At 46.7% G+C, this 24071-nt stretch overlaps 1 protein-coding gene across 4 annotated transcripts in view; it reads right to left on the bottom strand.

Annotated features, from left to right (window-relative positions):
* Positions 1-24071, bottom strand: part of DOCK1 (dedicator of cytokinesis 1) — a 522558-nt gene that overhangs the window by 381635 nt on the left and 116852 nt on the right. For all 4 annotated transcript variants that reach the window (XM_012531578.3, XM_033420738.2, XM_033420739.2 and 1 more), the window contains exons 22-23: positions 22918-23052; positions 16323-16431 (exon numbers count right to left, since the gene is read on the bottom strand). In XM_012531578.3, coding sequence (XP_012387032.1) covers positions 16323-16431; positions 22918-23052 — 244 coding nt within the window. The remainder of the gene's footprint in view (positions 1-16322; positions 16432-22917; positions 23053-24071) is intronic.

Genomic DNA, 24071 nt, shown 5'->3' with positions numbered 1-24071 from the left:
TTTTCAGGGGGTCAGTTCAGAATCTCAGAGATTACTACTACCTGATGAACAGAACAGGACCGCATTCCTCTTCTCAGCTCTGAGGCCCTGGGGTCGGACCAAGGCTGCCTGCCTCCCTGTTCCTGATGCATCTGGCCACTCCAGCCCCTGAGATGCAGTCTTCTCACAAAACCAACCCATTCCCGCCATCTCCACTCTCTCCTTCTTTTCCTTCTCCGTCCCATCCCCAACCTTCTGCCCCTTCCCTGGAATGTTTGCTTATCTCTACTCCCACCAACCCTTAAGCTCAGAGCCAGCCCTATCTGCTCCCACCATGCCTTATCTGGTGATCTCAGGCCACCTCCATTTTCTCTGGGTCCTTGTTTGGCCTGCAGTCTCCCATCTGGATGCCCAATGATGCAATAATGCACCACCTCATCTGTTACCTATTTTGCGGACTAAATACCTGCTTTCCTCTCCTGCAGACAGAAGGCTGCGCCTTCCTCTGTGTATTCCTCATGTCCTTGGGCCAGGACGAGTCCACAGCTGGCACCAAATGAGCATTTAACAAGCTAGAAAGCCAAGTGATCGCATCCACACCACCTCTGCATACGTGTTAAAGGTGCATATATCTTAAACTACTGCATCTGACAGTAACATCATGAAGATCCCAACATCTAACGCAGACCTGGAGACGCGCTTAAGGTTGTTTCCTCGGTAAGAATTTAATAAACGTCAGGCAAACACCACACAGATGTTTAAGTTACCGCGACATTTTTCCCCCCAAGAATAATCCACCTGGCCACTCCCACAGAGGCACCAGGTCCCTCCTCACTGTGGACACACAGGCTACTGGCACCTACCCTCCTCCATCCGTGGAAGCCTGCAAAACGCGGCGAAACTCCAGGCAAGGTGGGGAGGAAGATGTCGGAGTCACTGAAGAAGCCCCGTGCCCACAGAGAAACAAGCAGGCGCGATCCCAACATGGACATGGCCCCCGGGAAGAACGAAGGAAGGGGCGGGCGCTGGAGGAAGGCTGCCCAGGGGCAGTGGGCGGCGCTGCGTGGCTGTGGGCAGGGCCGAGGCCCACCGGGATAGGCCAGCGCAGGTGGAACAGGCACAAGAGGCAGGCCCGTCCCTCGCAGCAAGAAGAGAACCAGGAGGAACGAAAAGGACGTCAGAGGCCTCAGGTGCATTACGGAGAACCAGAGCTGCCCCAGGGCCACAGAAGCACACCTGCAGACCCTCCCCAGACCATCAGCACTGACGCTGCCTGAGGCCTTGAACTCCAAGGTTCCCACTGAGACCCCTGCTTTCTGGTTCTTTGCTTTTCCTTAATTATGACTGCTAATCGTTTTCTTTTTCTTTTTTTTTTTTTTTTTGCGGTACGCCGGCCTCTTGCTGTTGCGGCCTCTCCCGTTGCGGAGCACAGGCTCCGGACGCGCAGGCTCAGCGGCCATGGTTCACGGGCCCAGCCGCTACGCGGCATGTGGGATCTTCCCGGACCGGGGCATGAACTCGTGTCCCCTGCATCGGCAGGCAGACTCCCAACCACTGCGCCACCAGGGGAAGCCCTTCCGGGCGCGCAGGCTCAGCGGCCATGGCTCACGGGCCCAGCCGCTCCGCGGCATGTGGGATCTTCCCGGACCGGGGCACGAACCCGTGTCCCCTGCATCGGCAGGCGGACCCTCAACCGCTGCGCCACCAGGGAAGCCCTCTGACTGCTGATCATTTTGACTGAGCTTTTTTGTGTCATGTACTGTCAAGCAGTTCTGAATTTATCAGCATTTCATTGGATCCTGATTTGGTCCAAGCAGCAAGTCTCTCTGTGTCAACAGGAAGGTATCTATTCTGTAGAAAGAAGTTCATACATGCTTTGCGGGAAAACAAAGCAGGGGACAGTGCTGGCCAAGTATTTATTACCGGCTTACTGGAAATCACATGTATAATCCATACAGAAACAGAAAGAATTCAGACACAATCGTGACCAAAGGGCTGACAGTGAGTAACCTCTCAGTGGTAGATTTAGGTGCTATTTTATGGTACTTTACTCTTTTTTGTTACCTGTCTTTGAGAAGCAATCAAAACAAAGAAATGAAAATTTCATTTAAAAATAGTCCTATAGCTTCTGTTAGCTCAAGATTCTGCGCTAGGCAAAGTTTTAATAATGAAGCACAAAGAACACTCAGCTCCCACCCCAGCTCGCTGCCACACAGAGCTGCCCGCTGCCCCAGGGGTACCTCTGGCTGCAGAGGAAATTGTAGGAAGCTGGGAAACTAGAAGGGGTAAGTGCCTGACACTCACATCCGAAACACACCCAGAGGGCAAATTGCAGTCAATAAATCATATAACCTGGAGCCCTCCGACATACTGCAACCAGTGGTTTATCTTCAGGTCCAGGAAAAATAAGGCAGGAGAAGGGGCCAACTGGTAGACCATGCAAATCAGCAAGGCGATTGCCAAGGGTAATGGATCCACGAAGCTGCTCCCCTTAAGGATGCATTGATGGGAACCCATCAGCAGAGTCATGACCTACCAGGAACTAACAAGATGATCAGCCTGACAAATGGCAGCAGGAATAGTACTTTTTTTCCATCTTAAAATGAATCATTTAAAAGAAAAACAAAGGACAGACTTGGCGGTCACCTAATTTCTCAGTCATATCACCTTTGTACTTAATCTTGAGTGGTGACCATATAAAATGTGTAATGTCACAGCGTGTATTTCCTGAGATTTTCTATGAAAATCTCGTTTTCAAAAATTAATTACACTTTAGTTATGTTTATTTAACCAGACAGTGAGGGCTGTTGTTCTTCCCTAATCATTAAACTAGAGAGGAGACAATTTACATTTCAAAAACAATATGAGTAACTCTAAGAATCAATCACTGTATCTAAAGATTACACAGGTGAGAATAAAACCTGCTTTATTTTAACAAGATACGCCTTTTATAGCCTTTTCTTTCCTTTGCCTTTCCCCTAATTCAACGTACCGTATTGAATGCATAGGATTTCCCAAGGGGAAAATAATTCTACTTGAATTATAAAAGTGTCACATTCACAGCTCATGGAGAATGCTGCTGCTCGGATTCTCATCAAAACTCTTCTGCCTGGCCCAGGATTCTCAGGTTTACAGTGTAAGGTATAAGCTTAATGTCTGATTCGGGATATCATGGGGAAAGCAAGGGCTGACCCTCCCTCACAGAACCATTCTGTCCCCTCATAAAGTCCTGGAAAAACTCAGGTATGACTTTTTCACTCCCCAGTTCCCTGATTTCCCGTGTCAACTACGTGAGCACTTTTAAAATTCAACATAAAGTCCAAGATTGCGTCCATACATACACAAAAATAATCTATTCCATCATGAAGTTCTGAAAAATAGCTTTCATGAAATTTTGTAATTATTTGATATAAGTATAATGGAGCTGATGATTTTTTAAGCTCAAGTATGAAATTTTTTTTTTCCACACTTGCTAATGCTCTAGCACTAGCCAACTCGTTTCTCAATAAAATTCTTCCTGGGCATATTTAAGGGTATAGTCTCCTCTCGGGCCTCAGCTTGGGCTACTCGGTATGCCAGCCAGGACACCAAGCCTAAATGAAGGCTTTGACTACCCTTTCCACCAGCCCAGCAGACAGTCCGGAAAATAGCTACAGAAGCCATTTCACAAGGTCACTAATTTGCGTTGGCTTCAGCTACACTCACAAATGTCATGTCAGCCCCCCTACTGGCCGCCTTTACCCCTCTCTCTCTACTCTCTGCAGCAGGAAGCCCCCATTGCTCTTTTCAACTTCTTTGTCTTTTCCTTTCAGGGATGGTCCCTTCCTTTACAGGAGGAAGGTTAATGAGGGCTCTTTCTGTGGGTGGGTTTGGCCTTGAAAAGCTAGACAGTCATTCTGGGTCCTCTAGGATTACAAATAGTAAGAAAACTACAAGCCTCTAACTAGTGGTGGCCATTCGTCCCTCAAGCAGAGAGAAGAAAGTACTGAGCCGAGAGCAAGGATCTCTTTCAACCCCTGGGCACAGTCATGACTAACGCCTTGGCCTCCCCAGTGACAAGAATCAGTTACTTTCCTTCTTTCGGAAGTGAATGTGCGTTGGGTTTATGCATTTAGATTACTGGAGCTTTGCAGAGAGCCCAGAAGTCGAGGAATGTCGGTCCTCTGATGCTGTTCTCCTTCAGTATGGGGTGGAATATTCTGGGTCTTCTGCCCTCTTCATGTCACTTTTGTCAACAGTGACACAGTAACTTGCTAGGACTTTGACTTGGGATGGCATTGCACCTATAGATCAAGTTGGAAAGATCTGACATCTTAACAGGAGTGAGTATTCTTACCCATACACTGGAATATCTTGCCATTTATTTAGCTCTTGTTTGAGGTTTACGTCATTTGCAATCAAAAGAAGCCTCAATCCACAGAAACTCACAATACAAAAAGAACCTACAGGCACATGCGCTTATAAGGAGCACTCCACAAGCAAAGTGCACATGACCTTTGCAGACCCTGTGCCTTCAGTTCACCTGGGAGACCCTGCTTTAGACTCTGTTCTAAACCCCCTCATCTTTCCTTGAACAAAATCTTGGAAGGCGCTCCAAGGGGCAGCTGCAATTTGAAGATTGCAGAGAAGAGCCAGTGGATGTGGGTTCTGAATGTCTCCATCGATGACTCTGCTATTAAACTCACCGACTTTACATGATCGTGTTTCCTGCGCCTCCCTTCTGCATGCTTTCTCATTATTACTTTGAATGGGGTGCCGTGGCAGCGCTGGGAGGATCACAGGAAGGTGCACTGAAAGGTTCTGCTGAGTGAGAGAGCTGCACAAACAGAAGGCCTTAGGGTGATCTCAGGCTCCCTAATCCACCTGGACAAAAGCAGCGGATAAGCTCTCTCCAAAGCACATAGGAGTCTGGGTTGGGTACTTTCCTCCACTGTATTATGTAACGTAACCAAGCATCCAATAGCAACAAGCACTGTATCTGTGTAGACCCCTCCAGCCACCCAGCCAGCAGCACCACTGAGTAGACACCAGACAAGGGGTGGAAACTGGACGCTGTCTAAAGGGAACCGGAAAATGAGAGCCCAGTCCTAAACGGTGGTCATGTAGTTAGAAATGTCAGGTAGATACCAAAAATGCATGTAAATAAGGACGTTTTCAGCACACTACGGCTGCACAGGAACATGTTTCCCGTGATGGAGTGAAGCAGAGTTACTAGCACAGCAGTTCTCAGAAAGAGATAACTTTTAAGCAGGGTCTCAGGAGAAGCCCACCCTCAATGTCCAAATATTCTAGAATCATCAGCCGCTTCTTTATTTTTTTTAATAATTTAATTAATTTATTTATTTTTGGCTGCGTTGGGTATTTGTTGCTGCGTGCAGGCTTTCTCTAGTTACGGCGAGCGGGGGCTACTCTTTGTTGCGGTACGCAGGCTTCTCATTGTGGTGGCTTCTCCTGTTGCTGAGCATGGCCTCTAGGCGTGCGGGCTCAGTAGTTGTGGTACACGGGCTCAGTAGTTGTAGCTTGCGGGCTCTAGAGCGCAGGCTTAGTAGTTGTGGCACATGGGCTTAGTTGCTCTGCCGCATGTGGGATCTTCCCGGACCAGGGACTGAACCCATGTCCTCTGCATTGGCAGGTGGATTCTTAATCACTGCGCCAGCAGGGAAGTCCCTTCACCCGCTTCTTAAGATGTCTCTCCATCATGCAGTGGCTTAAGCAACGATTTGGGAGGTGATGAAACCACCCTGCCTCTTCCTCATCTCCCACATGGGAGCCACCACCGCAGTCCGTAAATTATACCAGCAAGTCTCTTCCTCCTTCTCAAAACTCATCACCAATACTGGAGCCCAATGTCTCAACCAGGGGCAATTCTGCCCCCACCTCAATTCCAGGAGACACTGAGCAACATCTGGACACATTATTGGTTGTCACGCTAGGGAATGCATCTAGCGTGTAGAGGCCAGGGATTCTGCTAAACATCTGTAGTGCACAAGACAGCCCCACAACCAAGAAGGATGGGCCCCAAATGTCAGTAGTGCTAAAGGAAAGAAGGCTGCTCTAGCCCCAGCCCCATGGTCTCTTACCTGGACTTCATGACAGCCTCTCACCCCACCGCATCCTCTCTTAACTGCTCCAGCCCATTGTGCAGACAGCAGCCAGATGACCCTCTGAGAAGCCACGTCTGACGTGACCATGCCCGTTCCAGGGGCGCCCACGGATCCTGAGCAGGACCACAGGGCTCTGCCCCAAGCGCCCCTCCACCTCTCCATCCTCTCCCCCCAGCCCTCGCTGGCTCACTGCCCACCCCATCCAGCCACAACCACTGATCTTGTGGCCAGTCCTTGAAAGCAGCAAATACCCTCCTGTCTACTGGCCTCTACCTGGAACTTGCCCCACCTCATGCTTTCTTCACCCAACTCCTCCTTGAAACCTTCCTTGAACCCCCCAACTCTTTCCCATCCCCTGATATCCCTGGTCATCCTATCCCTTACTGTCCTCAAAAGGACCTTTTACAATCTAAAATTAGAGATTTATGTCTATGGTTTGCTTGAAATCGTACAACTATACATGTGTGGGTATGGTGATTTGATTAATACCTGTCTCGCTGACTTAAATGTAATCACCATGAGAACAGAGCCCACATCTGTATTATATGTGTGTCACCAGCACCTGGCACAGTGCCTGGCTCACAGAATGAACATATTAGTAAATGAATTTTTAAAACAAATGAGCCAATAAATGAACAATGAGGGGCTAGGCATAAAGCCATCCATGAGACCTGCTCAGTTTCACAGAGCACTGAATAAATCCTGACTGTGATGGAGGAAGGAGAAAAGGGCTGGGGGGCACCTTGCCTGGTGGAAGAGGTGGGCAGAAGGCTTGGATAAGGAAGGGGAGCTGGGGGAGAGACCCCTGAAGGCCAAGGTCAGGGGCCAGGAAAAGGCAATGCTCCAGGTGCCTGAGAGGAGTGCTTTTCCACTAGAGAGCATCACTGCCGGGGGCAGGACAGGCAAGGTGGCTAGGAAAGGCCTGACATCCTGCGGTCCCAAATTCAAGCCTTGTCCCCCAACACAAACAGGCACATGAGGGTAAAGAACACGGAGGAGGGCCTCCCTGGTGGCGCAGTGGTTGAGAGTCTGCCTGCTGATGCAGGGGACGCGGGTTCCTGCCCCGGTCTGGGAAGATCCCACATGCCGCTGAGCAAATGGGCCCATGAGCCATGGCCACTGAGCCTGCGCTCCACAACGGGAGAGGCCGCAACAGTGAGAGGCCCACGTACTGCAAAAAAAAAAAAAAAGAACATGGAGGAAACCCACCACAAAACTAAAGGAAAGATCAATGCCACCAACTACTTCTCAATGAAATCATTCACTGCAGGCTTAAAATGCTAAAAGCAAAAATCCTAGTACTCAACAATGGAAAAATTAATGATGAAAAATCATTTGATTAAGCAAACGAACGCACATCAATGCAGGCACGTGCTCTGAACTGGCACAGAGCCGTTACAACTACAACTACTCACTAATGTGGAAAGGTGCTCATGATATAATGATAAAAAGGGAGCAAAGCGAACCTTATCTAGGTTGTAACTATAAAAATTCTCACGCACGTGCACCATAACTTGGGTAGAAAACCAACACAAACGGTTGGCTTGCCGAAGGAGAGTGGAGAACAGAAATGATTTTGCTTTCCGCTAAGGCTGCATCTCTGCTGCTGTTGCAAAGTCCTGTCCACTACAAATGGGGGCAGGGAGGTGGTCAGGAAACAAGTGTCTCCATCCAGACAGCTCCAGACAAAGTCTGCCCACACGGGTGGTATCTCAAGTGTCCTGGGGCTACAGCTGAGAAGACCGTGCAACTCCCCTGCAAGGAACTCTGGCCAGAAGAGAGATTCCAGAAATCCAACACTGGGCGAATGCTCTCCACATTATACACTGGGGGAAGCTGGAAGCCCCAGTGTTGGGTGAGTTCAAATTGGAAGCATTTTGAGCCACAGGTTTACCAAGCAAACGACCTAGAATGTTTTCTTCAAATTTTTTTTTTTTTTTGGTGGTACGCGGGCCTCTCACTGTTGTGGCCTCTCCCGTTGCGGAGCGCAGGCTCTGGACGCGCAGGCTCAGCGGCCATGGCTCACGGGCCCAGCCGCTCCGCGGCTTGTGGGATCTTCCCGGACCGGGGCACGAACCCGTGTCCCCTGCATCGGCAGGCGGACTCTCAACCACTGCGCCACCAGGGAAGTCCTGCTGCTTCTTTTTTGATGAGAGTCATGACTTCACTTGCAAGTGTCTTATCATCTACGCATAAGGAAAACTTGTGAAATCAGAATAGTCCAGAACATCGGGCAGCGGAGCGCTGGGGGCGCAGGTGAAGCCAGCCCCGAGGGGAACAACTGCACCTGCCTGGACTCCTACGTCCCCTAGCCTCCAGGGCAGGCAGGACACTCACTGCACAGGTGAGATCCAACCACACCCACCTCAAAGTGTGACCAGGGACCAACATCAGCTGCGCTCACTGGGTGATGACCGGAAATGAAAACCCTCGGCCCCTCCCTGGAATTACCGAGGGGGAATCTGCATTTTCACAAGACCCCCAGGTGAGTCGCATTAGGTGAGGTCAGAAGGGTAGGGTCCTCATAATGTGATTAGTGCCCTTATAAGGGTCACAAGAGAGCTTGCTTCATGTCTCTGTTATCCACCACGTAAGGATGAAAGAAGTCAGCTGTGGGCAATGCAGAGGAAGGCTCTCACGCGAACACTGCCCTGACGGCGCCCTCATCTTGGACTTCCAGGCCCCAGAAACGTGAGGAATACATTTCTGTTGTTCATAAGCCACCCAGTCTACGATACTCTGTGACAGCAGCCCAAACTAAGACGAGCACCCAGAAGGAAGAAATTTCTGTTTCAAGCTGCCGTGTTTGTGGTATTTAGTTGCAGCAGTCCGAGGAGACTGGGGTCACTTCCAAGCACGGCTCGGTCCCCTCGGCCCCTGGAGTCTGGGACCACCCTCTCCTCCCTGTTAGTAGGAGAACTCTCCAGAAGGCCTGGCCCGTTGCTGATTCTCAATCCAGTGTGGCCGTTCCCTTCATGGCTGTCTTCTCCTGAGCTGTCAGCCTTCAGCTGCTGAGTATCCTGGTTCAGAAAGTCTTCCCCCCAAATGCACAAGTGACCTGGAAAGTCACCATCCGAGCCATCTCGGACGAATGATGACAGACTTTGCAAGCAAAGCCCTGACTCGCATCTGCGGCATCCTGGATCAATCAACACAATCAACAACCACCAGCCCCCAGCCTCAAAAAAAAGGGAGGAAAATATTTTATTGTTTGCTCTGAGTGTACCTTCCTGGCTCTGATGCTACCCATGTCTTTAAAATACATACAAGTCTATGATGGTTCCCACGTCTCGCTGGCCTGCTTCCTCAGGGCCCAGAATCATCTGAGCTGAAGGAACTGGACTCAGCAGAGCTCTTGTCTCCTTACTTGATTCACCCACTGATCCTGTACCAAGAGACGCCAGGGTTACGTAAGCAGGTGACTTCTGAGGATCTAACAGCTCCCTAGGCGTCTAGCGCTGTGGTCAAGTCGCTCAGTCCCACAAAGAATAGGATGAAGTGGAATCACAGACAGGACCAGGGCTCTAGTGAAAACCAGGCCATCACGTGGGACACAACAGCCCAAATGGGAGGTGCACAGATTCCGCAGGCAGGGAGCAAGTCCTGATAGCTCTGCTCACAACTTCCACAGACCTTCGGAGCATTTGGAAATCTGTATGCACCCAGCTAACCGGACAGAACCAGGTCTTTGCCACAGAGAAAGGGTTGGCCAGGGAGGTTACTGAAGCACTGTTTATGGAAAGGAAAACTACAAACAATCTTGGTGCCCAAACATAGAAAACTGGTTAAATAAGCTACGACACAACCATGAAGCGATATAACCTTAAAAAAGGTGTTCTTCAAGAGTACTGAAGGATGTAGGGAAATGTATGTGGGAAAAAGGAAAGTTGTATAAGCAGGTATGTATAAACACACATACATACGCATGCAAATATCTGTACGTATACATCATATATATAATCTCATGCATCATCATAGCCTCAGGAGGAAAAGCCTACGATTATAAAGACAAAAATGCTAACACTGTAATTTATGGCGGGGGAGATGACAAGTGAGACTTATTTTTCTGAAGTGACTTTTTGGTATCTTCCACTTTTCTAAAAAGATCACATATTACATTTAAACTGAGGGCCAGGACACAATAAATCCCTGCTTTGTTTAAGGGAGCTGATAAGACTTCACATCCTTATGGGAATCTCGAACGCAGCACATGAAGTGGAGAACACTGGGGCCCAGGATGAAGGGGTCAAGTGGGAGCTGCTATTGCTAGAGCCAAGGCCCCGGGCAGGTCAGCAGTCACCTGTGAAACCTGATTTTCTCATCTGCAAGGAAATCATAGTATTTCCGATCCTTGTTTTGTCATCATCCCTAAAACATTCAGAGTTTTTCCAGAGGACAAAAATATTCGAAACTTACAAATTTGTGAGAAGCAGTGAGGACCCTGGAAGCTAGCTGAGAAATGGACAAAAAGCAGCCAAAGCTTCTGATAAGGAAGAATTTTAGATAAAATAGAAGAGAAGTAAGTATAGTTCAAGTCCAGGTATTATTTTTTGTTGTTGTTGTTTTTTAACATCTTTATTGGAGTATCATTGCTTTACCATGGTGTGTTAGTTTCTGCTTTATAACAAAGTGAATCAGCTATACATATACATATGTCCCCATATCCCCTCCCTCTTGCGTCTCCCTCCCTCCCACCCTCCCTATCCCACCCCTCTAGGTGGTCACAAAGCACCGAGCTGATCTCCCTGTGCTATGCAGCTGCTTCCCACTAGCTAGTTATTTTACATTTAAGGAAATGAAAACCATGCTTCTTGGAGGGCAAAACTCTCCCAACAACTGCATTTACTGTGATTACCATATAGCTTATTTCCAACACAGTTCTCCCCGGGGAAGGCCAGACAGACGTGGCACCACCAGGGGTCAGAAAGGCAAGCACAGGGAAGCTGGCACCCAAGGGGCAGCCCCCTGGAAGGAAGGCAAAGCCTCACGCATCTGCGTGCCCATCGCAGCTCAGGAGCCTCGAATTCAATTAATCTTCACCCCAGTGCAATCCACATTCTGGTGGAGGAATTCACTGAGCACCAGGGACCTGTGTCTTTACAATGGAAGACACACAGAACACTAATAATATTTCATACTAAACCGAACAAGAGGGTGGAAGAAATAGAAAGAACGGTAAAGAGCAGTGTTTTTCAAATGTGGGTTGAGATCCGTTCGCTGTTCAGGAAATAAATTTAGTGCCTGTCAACCAGCAATTTTTTTTTTAGTGAAATACATTAGTTCAGAATAGACTAAAGGATACCAGAATAGAATAGAAAATGCCAGAGTACGTCCCATGGAATAAAGGGTTAGAACTTTTTCATGAAAGACTTTTCAGCTTCACACACACACACACACACACACACACACACACACACACACACGCCCAACAATGCATTTTTTATTGTGGATCAGGGTCAATGTTTCCCTCAACAGAAAGTTCTAGAAATTTCTAGGGAGGTTATGCCTAGTTCACAGGGTAGTCTTTTCCAGGATCATCCCACAGAGTTGTAAGATTTGTGACAGAGTGAAAATGTCAATGCCTGTGTTAATTCTGATGGCAAAACCCCACGTGCCCCAAATCTAGCACTGCAATCCACGAGTGGTGAAGAAACAGAAGCCTCTGTGGCCAATGCAGGGGGCCCATCACCGAGACCCATCCTCCAAGAAGCCTCAGGACCAGCCCCACGGAACCGCCTTTACCTCCTCTAGACACAGCCAATTTCTGCTGGCATAGCGTCCAAGTTTTTTAATTGCTTTATGCCAAAAAACACAGGACATATCCACTCCGATGAAAAGCTCCCCAGGGAACGAAGCTGATGTCTTTACAGCCCCAAAGCATCTGATCCAGAGCTGCTGTCCGTCGATGTGGACAACCACTTCAGGCCCTGTTTCTGAGCCATCGGATCGCTGGTGCCCAATGACCCTCTCTGGGGGGAACTGAATGGAAGGATGTGGCTCTGGATCTGGGCAACGTGGGCTTAAATTATCCCTCTGCCTGGTCCCATGGCCTTGGGCAAGTTCATTAACAGCTCTAGATGTCTTCACCTACAATCAACGATCATAGCTATGGAACGGGAGTACTGTGAGGGTCACAGAAGATGAAAAATATAAAGCACTCAGAACGGCAAGTGAGCGATGAATGGCAGCCCCTGGAGCTCATGCTTCTTCCCATCAGCCTTTGGCATTAACCCTCCGGGTGGCTTCCGAGCGTCCAGAGGGGCTCTACTCGTGTCTCCAAGAATCAAAGGCTGTAGGAGAGTTGGCTGGATTGACTGTGAAGATTCTGAACGGCAGAACCTGGAATCTGACCCATTTCTCCAAGGCAAGCTGGAGAACGTCACAGCTTCCTGAGAAAAACAAGTCTACTGCCAGATGTGAGTTTTAGGGAACAAGAAGGGCAGGTATGGCACCGAGGGTGTAGCGAGTAAAGAGAGGTTCTGCCATAATCTCATCAAGAGTAACTGCGCACCAGACACACAGTGGCTCGTGATAGGCATGGCCAAGGGGAGCAAAGGAAGAGAAGGCAATGGAAGAGGATGATCGCGTCTGGCTTGGAGATGCTGCAGGCGAAGTGCCGCTGGGTCATGCGTGGGGGAGAGGCAGACGGTGACCACACAGGGTAGAGCAGAGAACAGGACCAGACGGCGCTGGCCACAGGTGCAAGGACCTGCTCATGGTGGGGCAGGAGACGGAGAAATGTGATGGCCAAGAAGGTTCCCCGAAGCACCTGCTGAATGCTTAGGATGTCTGGGGGTGGCTGTAGGCATGTGAAAGGGGCAATCTACTGTGCAGACAGAAGATTCCAGACTGAGAGGAAAGGGTGAGGGATCCATCAGGACCCCAAAGGAAGGGGCAGGTAGGGGAGAACTCAACACAGGTGGAGGGTTAGTTTCAGGTAGTAGAATGGACTCGTCTGCTTCGGAAGGAAGTGAGAAAGGAAAGGTGATGTTGGACAGGTATTAGAGGATCTTTTCAGTACAGCAGACAAACCAGCATCATTTGCTAAAGGCGGAAGGGGGTGGGTAATGAGTCAAGCTTGAGCAGCTGCCAGAAATACTGTTAAGATAAATGGAACAAGAAATCTTTTTTCTTTAATTTTTATAAAAAATAAAATGGTATGGGTGCTGTGGAAAATGACATGGTAATTCCTCAAAAAATTACACATACAGCCCAGCAACTCCACATCTGGTATAGACCCAAAAGAAGTGAAAGCAGGGCTTGAACAGCTCGTTACCTGTACTTACTTTCACAGCAGCATCATTCACAAAGGCCAAAAGGTGTAAAGAACCCAAGCGTCCATCAAACGGTGCACGAATAACAAAATTTGTTAGATACATGCAATGGGATACAATTCTGTCTCAGCAAGGAAGGAAATGCTGACACCTGCCACAACATGGATGAACCGTGAGGACATTATGCTAAGTAAAAGAAGCCAGACACGGGCTTCCCTGGTGGCGCAGTGGCTGAGAGTCCGCCTGCCGATGCCGGAGACACGGGTTCGTGCCCCGGTCCAGGAGGATCCCATGTGCCGTGCAGCGGCTGGGCCCGTGAGCCATGGCCACTGAGCCTGCGCGTCCGGAGCCTGTGCTCCACAACGGGAGAGGCCACAACAGTGAGAGGCCCGCGTACCGCAAAAAAAAAAAAAAGAAGGCAGTCACAAAAGGACATGTACGGTATGATTCCACTTACGCAAGGAACTTGGAATACTCAAGTTCATAGAGACAGACAGCAGCACGGTGGCTCTCAGGGGCTGGGAGGAGGGGAGGACGGGGCAGCTACGGTGTAACAGGTACCGAGTTTCCGTCTGGGGCGATGAAAAGGGTTCCGGAGACGGATGGTGGTGATGGTTTCACACCCACGTGAATGCCTTTCATGTCACAGAACTATACTCTTAAAAGTGGTTAAAGTGGTAATTTTTCATGTTCTTTACCACATAAAGAATTTTTTTAAGGACCTGTCAGCAGCTCTGAGGTTGGGGGTCATTAACTGAGGGATCTTGAAGCAGCACAGTGGTGAGTGTGTCTCTAGAACCGCATGGGGGCCCCAGGGCAGGATCTAGAAGTGGAGGAGACCTGAGGCCACCTGGCAGAGCATCGCCCACACATTCACCGTGGTTCCCTCTCCCATGTGACAAAGACGTACCCAAGTACGCTCCTGCTTAAGTTAGATGACGCTGCTGCAAACTCCACGTCCAGCGGAAGGCAGCGCTGCTGAGAATTCTAATTGGATGCCGTGTTTATCCTGCAGTTAATGATTATCAGAAACTCCTCTTGCCTCTCCCTTCATTGAGGCATAAAATGCTGACCTGGATCCACAAGGTGGGTGTAAGTGGTTCTTGCAAGTCTGAGAAGGGTGACGGCGGGGTGCTCAGAACGGCCACTCCCACCCCACAAGTCTAGCAGGTCACGCTGAACATCACCAAGAACGCATGGAGCGCGCTGACCCCCTGCTCACGAATGACGTCATCTCCAAGATCAAAACAGCCAACAAGGGCCACCCTTGGGAAACAACGTTAACCCCTAAGAAATGCCAGTCTTTTTCATATTTCCTCTACGTAAGATGACTCACAATTGTATTTCCATTTCCACAGAGCAAAACGTAAAGAGTTAAAACAACACAAAAACAGGATCCCGTGATGGGAATTCTTAAATTTCAGAAGTCGAGGCAGCACCTATTGTGCAAGAACAAAATACAGAATCAGCAGCAAGGAGGCGACATTTCAAGTAAAACTCAGTCATCTGTGCTGCAGATGTAGGTCTGCACCACTGCACAAACGCCACTGAACTCACCCGTGTCTCATAATAAAACGCCCACCGAAGGAAGGGCTTTCAAGTCTGCAGTTACTAAATGCCTTGACATCCAGGGAGGTGGGCAGACACAAGTCAAGCCCAATCAAATTTAATAATCTAACAGTATATTTAGAAACCAAAAAGGACTTCTGGGCTCAAAACTTCCTGTCATTTGTATCTATTCTTAGACTCCCTGTGTCTGTTTTCCAGAAATGCCAGAGGATTTCGTAGTAAATGTACCAAACACATTGTTAATTTTAACCTCAAAACAATAAGGCAGCTTTAGGCAATAAGTTGCCAAAATAATTAAGCCCAAACTTGAAAATACACGCCACACAGCTTTCTCTGTGGATCACCAGCTCCACATGAAGACTGAGAAGTGATACTGAGGACGGCACGGCTCTGCCAGACAGCAGCTTCACCTCCGAGATGAAAGAGCCATCGTGACTGTTCACGTTTAGTGACGCTGCTCCCCTGGTCACAGCAACCGTCACACACATCTGAGCACACGTACATCTCTGTCCCAGACTTAAAAGCTGGGAAATCACTTTCCCACAATATTTTTAATAGCCATAAAGATGTTTCCTGGGAAATGCTACAGTGAAAGAACATTCAAAGAGGAAAGTACAGAGGCTGCTACAAGGAGCAGCAGGGTGAAAGCTGCAAGTTAATCATTTGGAAGATTCTTGTCCTTTGAAGGAATTAGCACGGGCAGCACACACTACTCGCACGGCTTCTTCTGCAGTAAGTCGGCCACACTGAAACTGCCAGACAGGGATGCTGGCAAGGGTGCGGGTCCTGGGCCACTCCCGGGGCCCGCCCCCCACGCCCCACCTCCTGGCACCTCCACGCCAGCGTGTCCTGAAGACTACACAGACCCCACCTGAGACGCAGGCATCTGTTCTCCCAAAGGACCACAGGGCGAGAACAGATAATAAGGTGGTGAGAACAGCAGGACCACGGGAAGGTTGGATCCCTCGCTCACTCTTCCAGACTCGCTGGAGGGACCAAGGTATATCACTATCAGCACAGCTCAGCCTGAGGTCTGATGGATGCCTGGGGCACCTACAGCCTCAGCCTCCCACACCTGCTCAGATACTGAGATGCCCTGACAAGTGACGTGAAAACATCCTCCTCATCCACTTCCCCATCCTTCCATAATGGAAACTGAGCACCTCTCCTTGCAGAGAAGCAAAGACCAAGGACAGCATTGAAGAGCCCCTCCAGAGGAAGCAAAACGAATCCCATTACAGGGACCACGACCACGGTCACTGCAAAGCCGCTCCTGAACCTTCCGCTCACGTCCAGGCTTCGAAGGACACGCAGACCCTGCTTTTCCCGGCCTGCAGGGAGTCCTGCCTCTAAGAGCGGGGCCCTGAGTGTGGTCGACACTGCCCCGAGGACCTACCTTCACCCGGACGGTCTGGTCTGACACGCCGCTCATCATGTCGCTGATGGATCGGAACAGCTGCACCAAGGACTCCACGAAGTCGGCCTCTCCTTTGTTTTCGTACAACCTGCAAAGGAACACACAGATCTGTGGGCCTGCACACGGCACATCGCCACTTTGTGCCCCTGCATCTACAGACATTAAAGCTGCTGTGAGGGAACATCCTCGATATCCAGGGAACATGGGAGCTGACCTGGATTATAACCTGGACCCTCAGCTAGGGAGACAGGCCTTCACGCTGAGGAAGCTGATTTTCATCATTGTATTTATTGCCTTTTGGCTTGTAACATAACACATTCTACAAATCTGAAAAACGCAGAAACATATAAAAAGGGAGGGAAGGAAGGAGAGGGTAAGGAAGGGAGAGAGGAAGGAAGGATGGAGAAATCCAGCTTGAATTCTACCCCGCAGAGATCACATCATTAATATTTCAGTGTATATCCTGCCAGTGTTTCTTAAACCCATGTCACATAATTGACAATCACAAAGATAACTAAGTTTAACATGATCTTAGAACCTTTTGAAAATGATACTATACTCATAAACTCAAAATTACTTGATTTCAGAGTAATGACACTATACAAATTCTTCCATCACAGAATTGGTGGTTCCGGGAAAACATTCAAAGAGTGGATTATATTCAGTAAATGGATAATAAGGAAGTGGTATACTGGTTACATGTATGCAAATACGTGCTGCTAATTGTAAATAAGTTTCATCTATGAATTATTTATTAGCAGTTACTTCAAGCTGCTGTGTTACTAACAAGCAATACATTTGCATTTTAAAATGCTGCAGCGCAGATGTTTTATTAATACAGACTAGTTTTCTGCCTAATTAAAAGTATACCATACCTGAAAACTTGTGTACAATGGAAAATTTTGTAAACTAAGTGATAATTAATCACCCTAGAAGTAATCTTAAATGAGTTCCACTGTAAAGCAACAAATTCTGTCTAAAATGGGACATTGCAACCTAGTGTATCTGTTTTGTAAAGGGTTTTCAAATAGGGGTTTGTATAAACAGTGTGCCAAACAATGACAATTATGAAGTCATGAACTCCTGCTTGCAGGTGAAAAGGCGCAAGGGTGGCAGACTGGTGCAGATACTTGCGGAGGCTTCTAGCATGTACTCATTCATTCTCCCCCATTCCCCCCCAGCCCGCTCCCAGTATATCTGCCAGTTCCTAAGGCTCCACGGCGCAGGGGACTGAAAACCAAAATGAAAACATCTATAAAGCAGAGTGGAGTGTTTGTCTGTCTCCAGAGATAAAGAATAGAGTCTGAAAAATGCCAGGGAGAGGGGCTCCAGGTAACACAGCAGACTCTCAGTTGAAAACCCTGGGCAACCAGAGGAAAACCATATAAGGCTCCATACAGCCTCTGTCGTGTAAAGGTTCAGTCTCACTCTCTCTGCCTAGAAAAGAAAAGGATGAATCCTCTCTTGAAGAAGATCACTTCATCTGGAGCTTTGACAGTTTTATATATTCACAGTCCTGTATTCAAACAAAGTTATTAAACACAGAAGAATACCAGACCACATGCGGCCCAATCAAAACAGAGACGACAGAAACAGACTCACAAGTGATCAAGATACTGTAGCTAGCAAGCAGTTACATTCTGTATCAAGACTGTCAAAATAAATGTATTATATTCTAAAACAAAAAGACGGAAAAAATAGAAAAGTGGAAATATGAAAATAGAGAGATGAAGAAAACAGAAGGTAAGATAAAAAATTCTAGTAGAGAAATGAATGTATAAAAAAAGAGGAAAATTCTAAAACAAAAATATAATATCTAAAATTAAGAATTCAGGGACTGCCCTGGTGGCACAGTGGTTAAGAATCCACCTGCCAATGCAGGGGACACGGGTTTGATCCCTGGCCCAGGAAGATCCCACATGCCACGGAGCAACTAAGCCCATGTGCCACAACTAATAAAGCCCACACACCTAGAGCCCATGCTCTGCAACAAGAGAAGCCACCACAACGAGAACCCTGCACACTGCAACGAAGAGTAGCTCCCACTCGCTGCAATTAGAGAAAAGCCCACACGCAGCAACGAAGACCCAACGAAGCCAAAAAAAAAAGTTTTTTTTAAATGATAAAATAAAATTAAGAATTCACTATATGGGTTAACTTGAGATTAGACAGAGTTAAAGACAGAATCAGTGAAATGGAAGACAATCACAGAAGAGACAGAAAATATAGAAAAGTGTGCTAGAGATATGTAGGACACAATGAAGAGATCTAACATACATGTAATTGAAGTTACAGAAGAAAATGAGAGCTACAATGTGACAAATGCAACATTAGAATAGATAATGGCCATGAATTTGCTAAAACTAATAAAGAATTAATCCAAAATTCAAGAAGCAGGCTTCCCTGGTGGCGCAGTGGTTAAGAATCTGCCTGCCAATGCAGGGGACACGGGTTCAGTCCCTGGTCTGGGAAGATCCCACAGCCAGCGGAGCAACTAAGCCTATGCGCCACAACTACTGAGCCTGCGCTCTAGAGCCCGAGAGCCACAACTACTGAGCCCACATGCCACAACTACTGAAGCCCGCACACCTAGAGCCCATGCTCCGCAACAAGAGAAGCCACCACAATGAGAAGCCCATGCACCACAACGAAGAACAGCCCCCGCTCGCCACAACTAGAGAAAGCCCGTGCGCAACAACAAAGACCCAACGCAGCCCAAAATAATTAATTAATTAATTTTGAAAAATTCAAGAAGCTCTCAAAATCCAATGTAGGATAAATAAAAGGCTAACCATTCCTATGTAATCCATAGTAAAACTGCTAATAACCACAGAGAAAGAGAAAAATTGTAAACATAGGTAGAGAAAAAATTTTAAAGACACCTTTACCTTCAAAGATGTAACAGTAAGTCTGAAAGCTGACTTCTCACCAGAAATGATGGAAACCAAAAGAGAAAAGAATAACATCTGTAAGAAGAAAATAACTGCCAATCTGGAATTCTATATTAAAAGAAAACACCCTTCAAAAACAAAGATGAAGTCAACGATTCTCATACAAACAAAACCTGCAGCAGACTTATACCCAAAGAAATTCTACACGAAGTTCTTTGCACCGAAGGAAGATTATCCTACAGAGAAACATAAAATTAAAAGAAAGATGGAGGGCTTCCCTGGTGGCACAGTGGTTGAGAGTCCGCCTGCCAATGCAGGGGACACGGGTTCGTGCCCCGGTCTGGGAAGATCCCACATGCCGCGGAGCGGCTGGGCCCGTGAGCCATGGCCGCTGAGCCTGCACGTCCGGAGCCTGTGCTCCGCAACGGGAGAGGCCACAGCAGTGAGAGGCCCATGTACCGCAAAAAAAAAAAAAAAAAGAGAGATGGAAAAACAATAATAAATATAAAACATGCTGAATGAATACCAACTATACAAAATAATAATAGTAATGCCTTAAAATATATGTTGACTTGAAATGCATGACAATAATAACACAAAAAAGAGAGAAAATGGGATAAAAAAAAGAAAATTTTGATTGATACAAAAGAAGGCAAAAAAAAGCAGGAAAAGGAAACATAATACAGATGGGTAAAAGAGAAAATTGATAGAAAGACAGCAGATATAAACCTAATATATTACTTAATTGAATTATTTATAAATGAACTAAATACTCAACTTTACAACTTACGATCAATGACTAATTATTCAAGAAGCTAACACCAGGTGACAGGCAAACACTCAACAAAGCACCAGAAAGACAGAAGAAGAACTGGGCAATAACTAGCTTTAGCGACTGGAGTTAGAAGGTCTGGTGCAGGATGCGACTGTTTTCTGACTTTCCAGTTAATGTGATCCACCCACTCAGAAAACACAGACAAACAAAACCAGTGGAGAAGTGCCCCTGGCTGTCAGGAATCTTTCGGTGGGTTCCCCAGGAACCAAGTATCTTTGGACCAGCGTTTTAAAACTACTGTTCTCATTTCAAAACAAAATGAGCTTTCTAAACAAAACAAAAAGCATGGATTTGCATAGTGAGAAAGACAGTGGAGTAACAACCATAAGTTTCAATACCTTCTTCTCCAAAGTTTCACCCCTTCCTTCTTTGGAAGGATTACTGTCAATTATCATGGCATTTTACAAAGCTACTACGTTATGTGAAAACACAGTACACCAGTTTGAAAGAAGAAGAAAAATAAAAAACCTCAAAAGTTTATTCCAACTGCAAAAAGAAAAACACAGTTGTCAATTCCAGCTCTGAGCACAACTGTTTTTCTCCCAAGGTAATAGATGTGTTGCAGGTAAGAAAATGAGAACCCGAGTGTGATTTCTTCCCCACCTCAAAAAAACCATGCATCAGAGCTGCTTACGAATCAAAACATCCCAGACATCTGTGAAGGACACAGGACGGCTTTTTCCTTAAGCAGACTATACAAGATAGGAACCGTGTTTCATCTCAATGCCTTTGATAAGACAGATGAAGAACTACTAAAATAGGCCCTGGGCAGTTTGAGGACAAAACGCGACTAAGAGACTTTAGCTCTGTTGTCCATGACTTTAAGGTTATGATTTTTTTTCCTATCATAGATTCTTCTCAGCAATCTCAGACTAAAAATTTAAATTTAAGAAGTACTGTATCTGGGGCTTCCCTGGTGGCGCAGTGGTTGAGAGTCCGCCTGCCGATGCAGGGGACGCGGGTTCGTGCCCCGGTCTGGGAAGATCCCACATGCCGCAGAGCGGCTGGCCCGTGAGCCATGGCCGCTGAGCCTGCGCGTCCGGAGCCTGTGCTTCGCAACAGGAGAGGCCACAACAGTGAGAGGCCCGCGTACCGCAAAAAAAAAAATAATAATAATAAGATAAAACACAGGAAAACAAAACCTCGTTTACTTGGTCATCTTTCATACCGTGACAGTGAGAAAATCATCAACAGCTTTGACCTTGAAGAGAAGAAAAAGCTTCGACCCACATCAAGAGTCACCCTTATCCACAATAAGAAAAATAGAAGAGTGTGCCTTTGATATCTCAGTCACGGATAAGAGCACGATGGCCTCAAACCGTGGGTCTTAGATCACGGAATGTCAGAGTGAACAAAGCACAAACAATCCTTGACCAGTAACACAGGGGCCGTGACCACTGATCAATGGTGGGTACTACCCCGTCTGTGACTCTTTTTTCTTTTTTTAAAGATTTTTTTTGATGTGGACCATTTTTAAAGGCTTTATTGAATTTGTTACAATATTGCTTCTCTTTTATGTTTTTTGGTTTTTTGGCCTTGAGGCATGTGGGATCTTAGCTCCGCAACCAGGGATCGAACCCGCACCCCCTGCACTGGAAGGCAAAGTCTTAACCACTGGACCGCCAGGGAAGTCCCTCCCATCTGCGACTCTTCCAGTTGTACACACAGTCAGTAACTTGCTCCTTTGGCTTACATGTACCATGGTGTGCACAGGCTGGATTTTGAATACCTTCCCTTTCTCCCCAGCCCTTCTGGAGAAGCTGACTTCAGGCCAACAAAGATAAAGAGTCAATCAGGAGGGACCAATCTGGGTCCACACTCGCTCCATCCCGAAGGATTCACTGATACGTTTCAAGACGGCTGTGCTTTTAGAAGTCACATGTATTCTCTAACTCAGAGGGACACTGATTCTTAAACTCCGTCTCTGTGTTTAGAACTCACCACAAGAACACCAACCTCCAATAACCAACAGCAACCAACACCATCCACTGTAGGTCACCCAGAGCAGCTACAGCTCCCAAAGCAGGAGCAGAGTGAGTCAACTTCAACACCCCAACACCCCATCTACGCATTTCATACCTCTTCATTCATACGGTTAAATACTGTGGACCAACTGAAAGCTCATTTATTTTAGCACATCTCTTTCATCTAAAGATATATAGGAAAAAATACTAATGTTCTCTATAAAATAATGAAGTCATTATTTTAAAGTGGATTGGGAATATCCCAATCCACTTTAAAGTTCAAACACAACTCATAAATTCACTTACATAGTGTATGAAACACATCACTAGGTGAAAACACTGAGCGTCCATTTGCACGGCAATCTTGTATGTGGGAATCTCTCTCTAGGAACAAAACATGATTCTAGTTGAAGGAAAGAGGGAGGAAGCCCCCAGTCTTCCCAAGTGAGGTAGTTTAACTTGGTTTTGGCTTTTTGCTGTTGTTGCTTGTTTGTTTTAATTTTGGTTTTCAAGGGTTTTTTTCTCTATAAGATATACTGAAAAGAACTTCAGAACCCTTGGTGTTCAGTCTGCACTACCTCTGAAGAATTATCAGTGCTTTCAGGAGACGACATTTGACTCATAGGCACACATTTCAGACTCAGGGCTCAAGACTCAAATTCATGCTTGCCTTTCACTACATGTGGGAGCAGATACAGTGAGTGTGGGCAAACCCAGCCCGGGACTGTTATCTGTTACTGCTGTGTCATGCTCGACAGCAGGGAAAGGAAGGAGAAAGACGAGAGGAAGGGGAAGAAGCAAGAGGAAGGGGGATGGAGAAGGAAAAGGAAGGAAGGAAAGGATTTCCTGTAAGTCCACCGGAGAGCCAGCACGGTGATACGCACTGATTGAACAGGATCCGGGAGCGCACGATGAACTTGAAGATGTACTCTAAAGCTTTCATGGCTTTATACAGCTGGTCACTGATTCCTGGCCTCTCGGCATTGTCCACATAGTTCCTTAAAACTTTCGTCAGCTTCCTGTTCATAATGGAAACACAAGTTAACAAGTCCAGAAGATTACAATATCTCAGTTCTTAACTGGGACAAAAATACACAAGTGGGTTCTTTTTATTTGGGTACACACTTATCAGTATATGCATATTTGTGAAACTATCTCAAGCAGATTAAAAGCAACCCATATAATAACTCTCAGAGGAGCGAGATCTGAGCATTTAACAAGAACTTTCTAAGTTTTAGATGTTTTTGTAAGCATTTAAATGTATTCTACAATTTATTCTTCAGAGCAACACTATAAGGCAAGTGATGAGTTTTATCCCTAATTTACAGATGGAGAAGCCCAGGATTAGGTAGGTAAACTAGCTTTCCCAATGCTAAATAACAAAAATCAAAGGGATTTCTACAGACATATCTATTTTCATAATGCTCATTTTTTTCTACTGAGCATATGGTATTTTCAAATGATAGAGGCAGTAATGGTAATAATCAGTTTTTGATTCTGTCCAAACGTCCTACATTTTCTACCACTACTGGCCCATAAACTAATAATCACTGTTCACAAGGATGACCCTCAAGCTATGCTTTCTAAATCATAAAAGAAGAATTAAATTAACTGCAGTATACTGTCAGCTTTTAGTGTACTGGGCTACACCGTAACTCTCCAAAAACTAGCAGCATATGTAAAACCTGTATGACAACAACCAACAAGACTACTCCCTAAACCAAACTTCTCCACTCCCCAAGTTTTTATGTAATCAACAGAACTTCCCTGTAGCTTTTAAATATTCATCAGAGTCATAAAAATAACCTGTCAGGGCACTCACAGCATTTCCCATTAAGCTGGGAGCCAGCATGCACTAGCTTGTTATTCGAGATTATTACAAGACACTCATAAGAGCAACTGTAACTTGGATTCTGGATGACCTCGGAACGGTTCTAAGAGTCACAATTCTACTGATAAATCACAATAAAAAGGCTTTTGGGTGACTGAGTGGATACAAAGTCATTTCTAACACTGATCAGGCTGCAGAACTCAAGAA

Source organism: Orcinus orca, chromosome 14 (assembly GCF_937001465.1).
Source record: "Orcinus orca chromosome 14, mOrcOrc1.1, whole genome shotgun sequence".
NCBI lineage: Eukaryota > Metazoa > Chordata > Mammalia > Artiodactyla > Delphinidae > Orcinus > Orcinus orca.
Note: the sequence above shows the minus strand (reverse complement) of the source record. Positions and strands in the feature narration are given on the sequence as shown.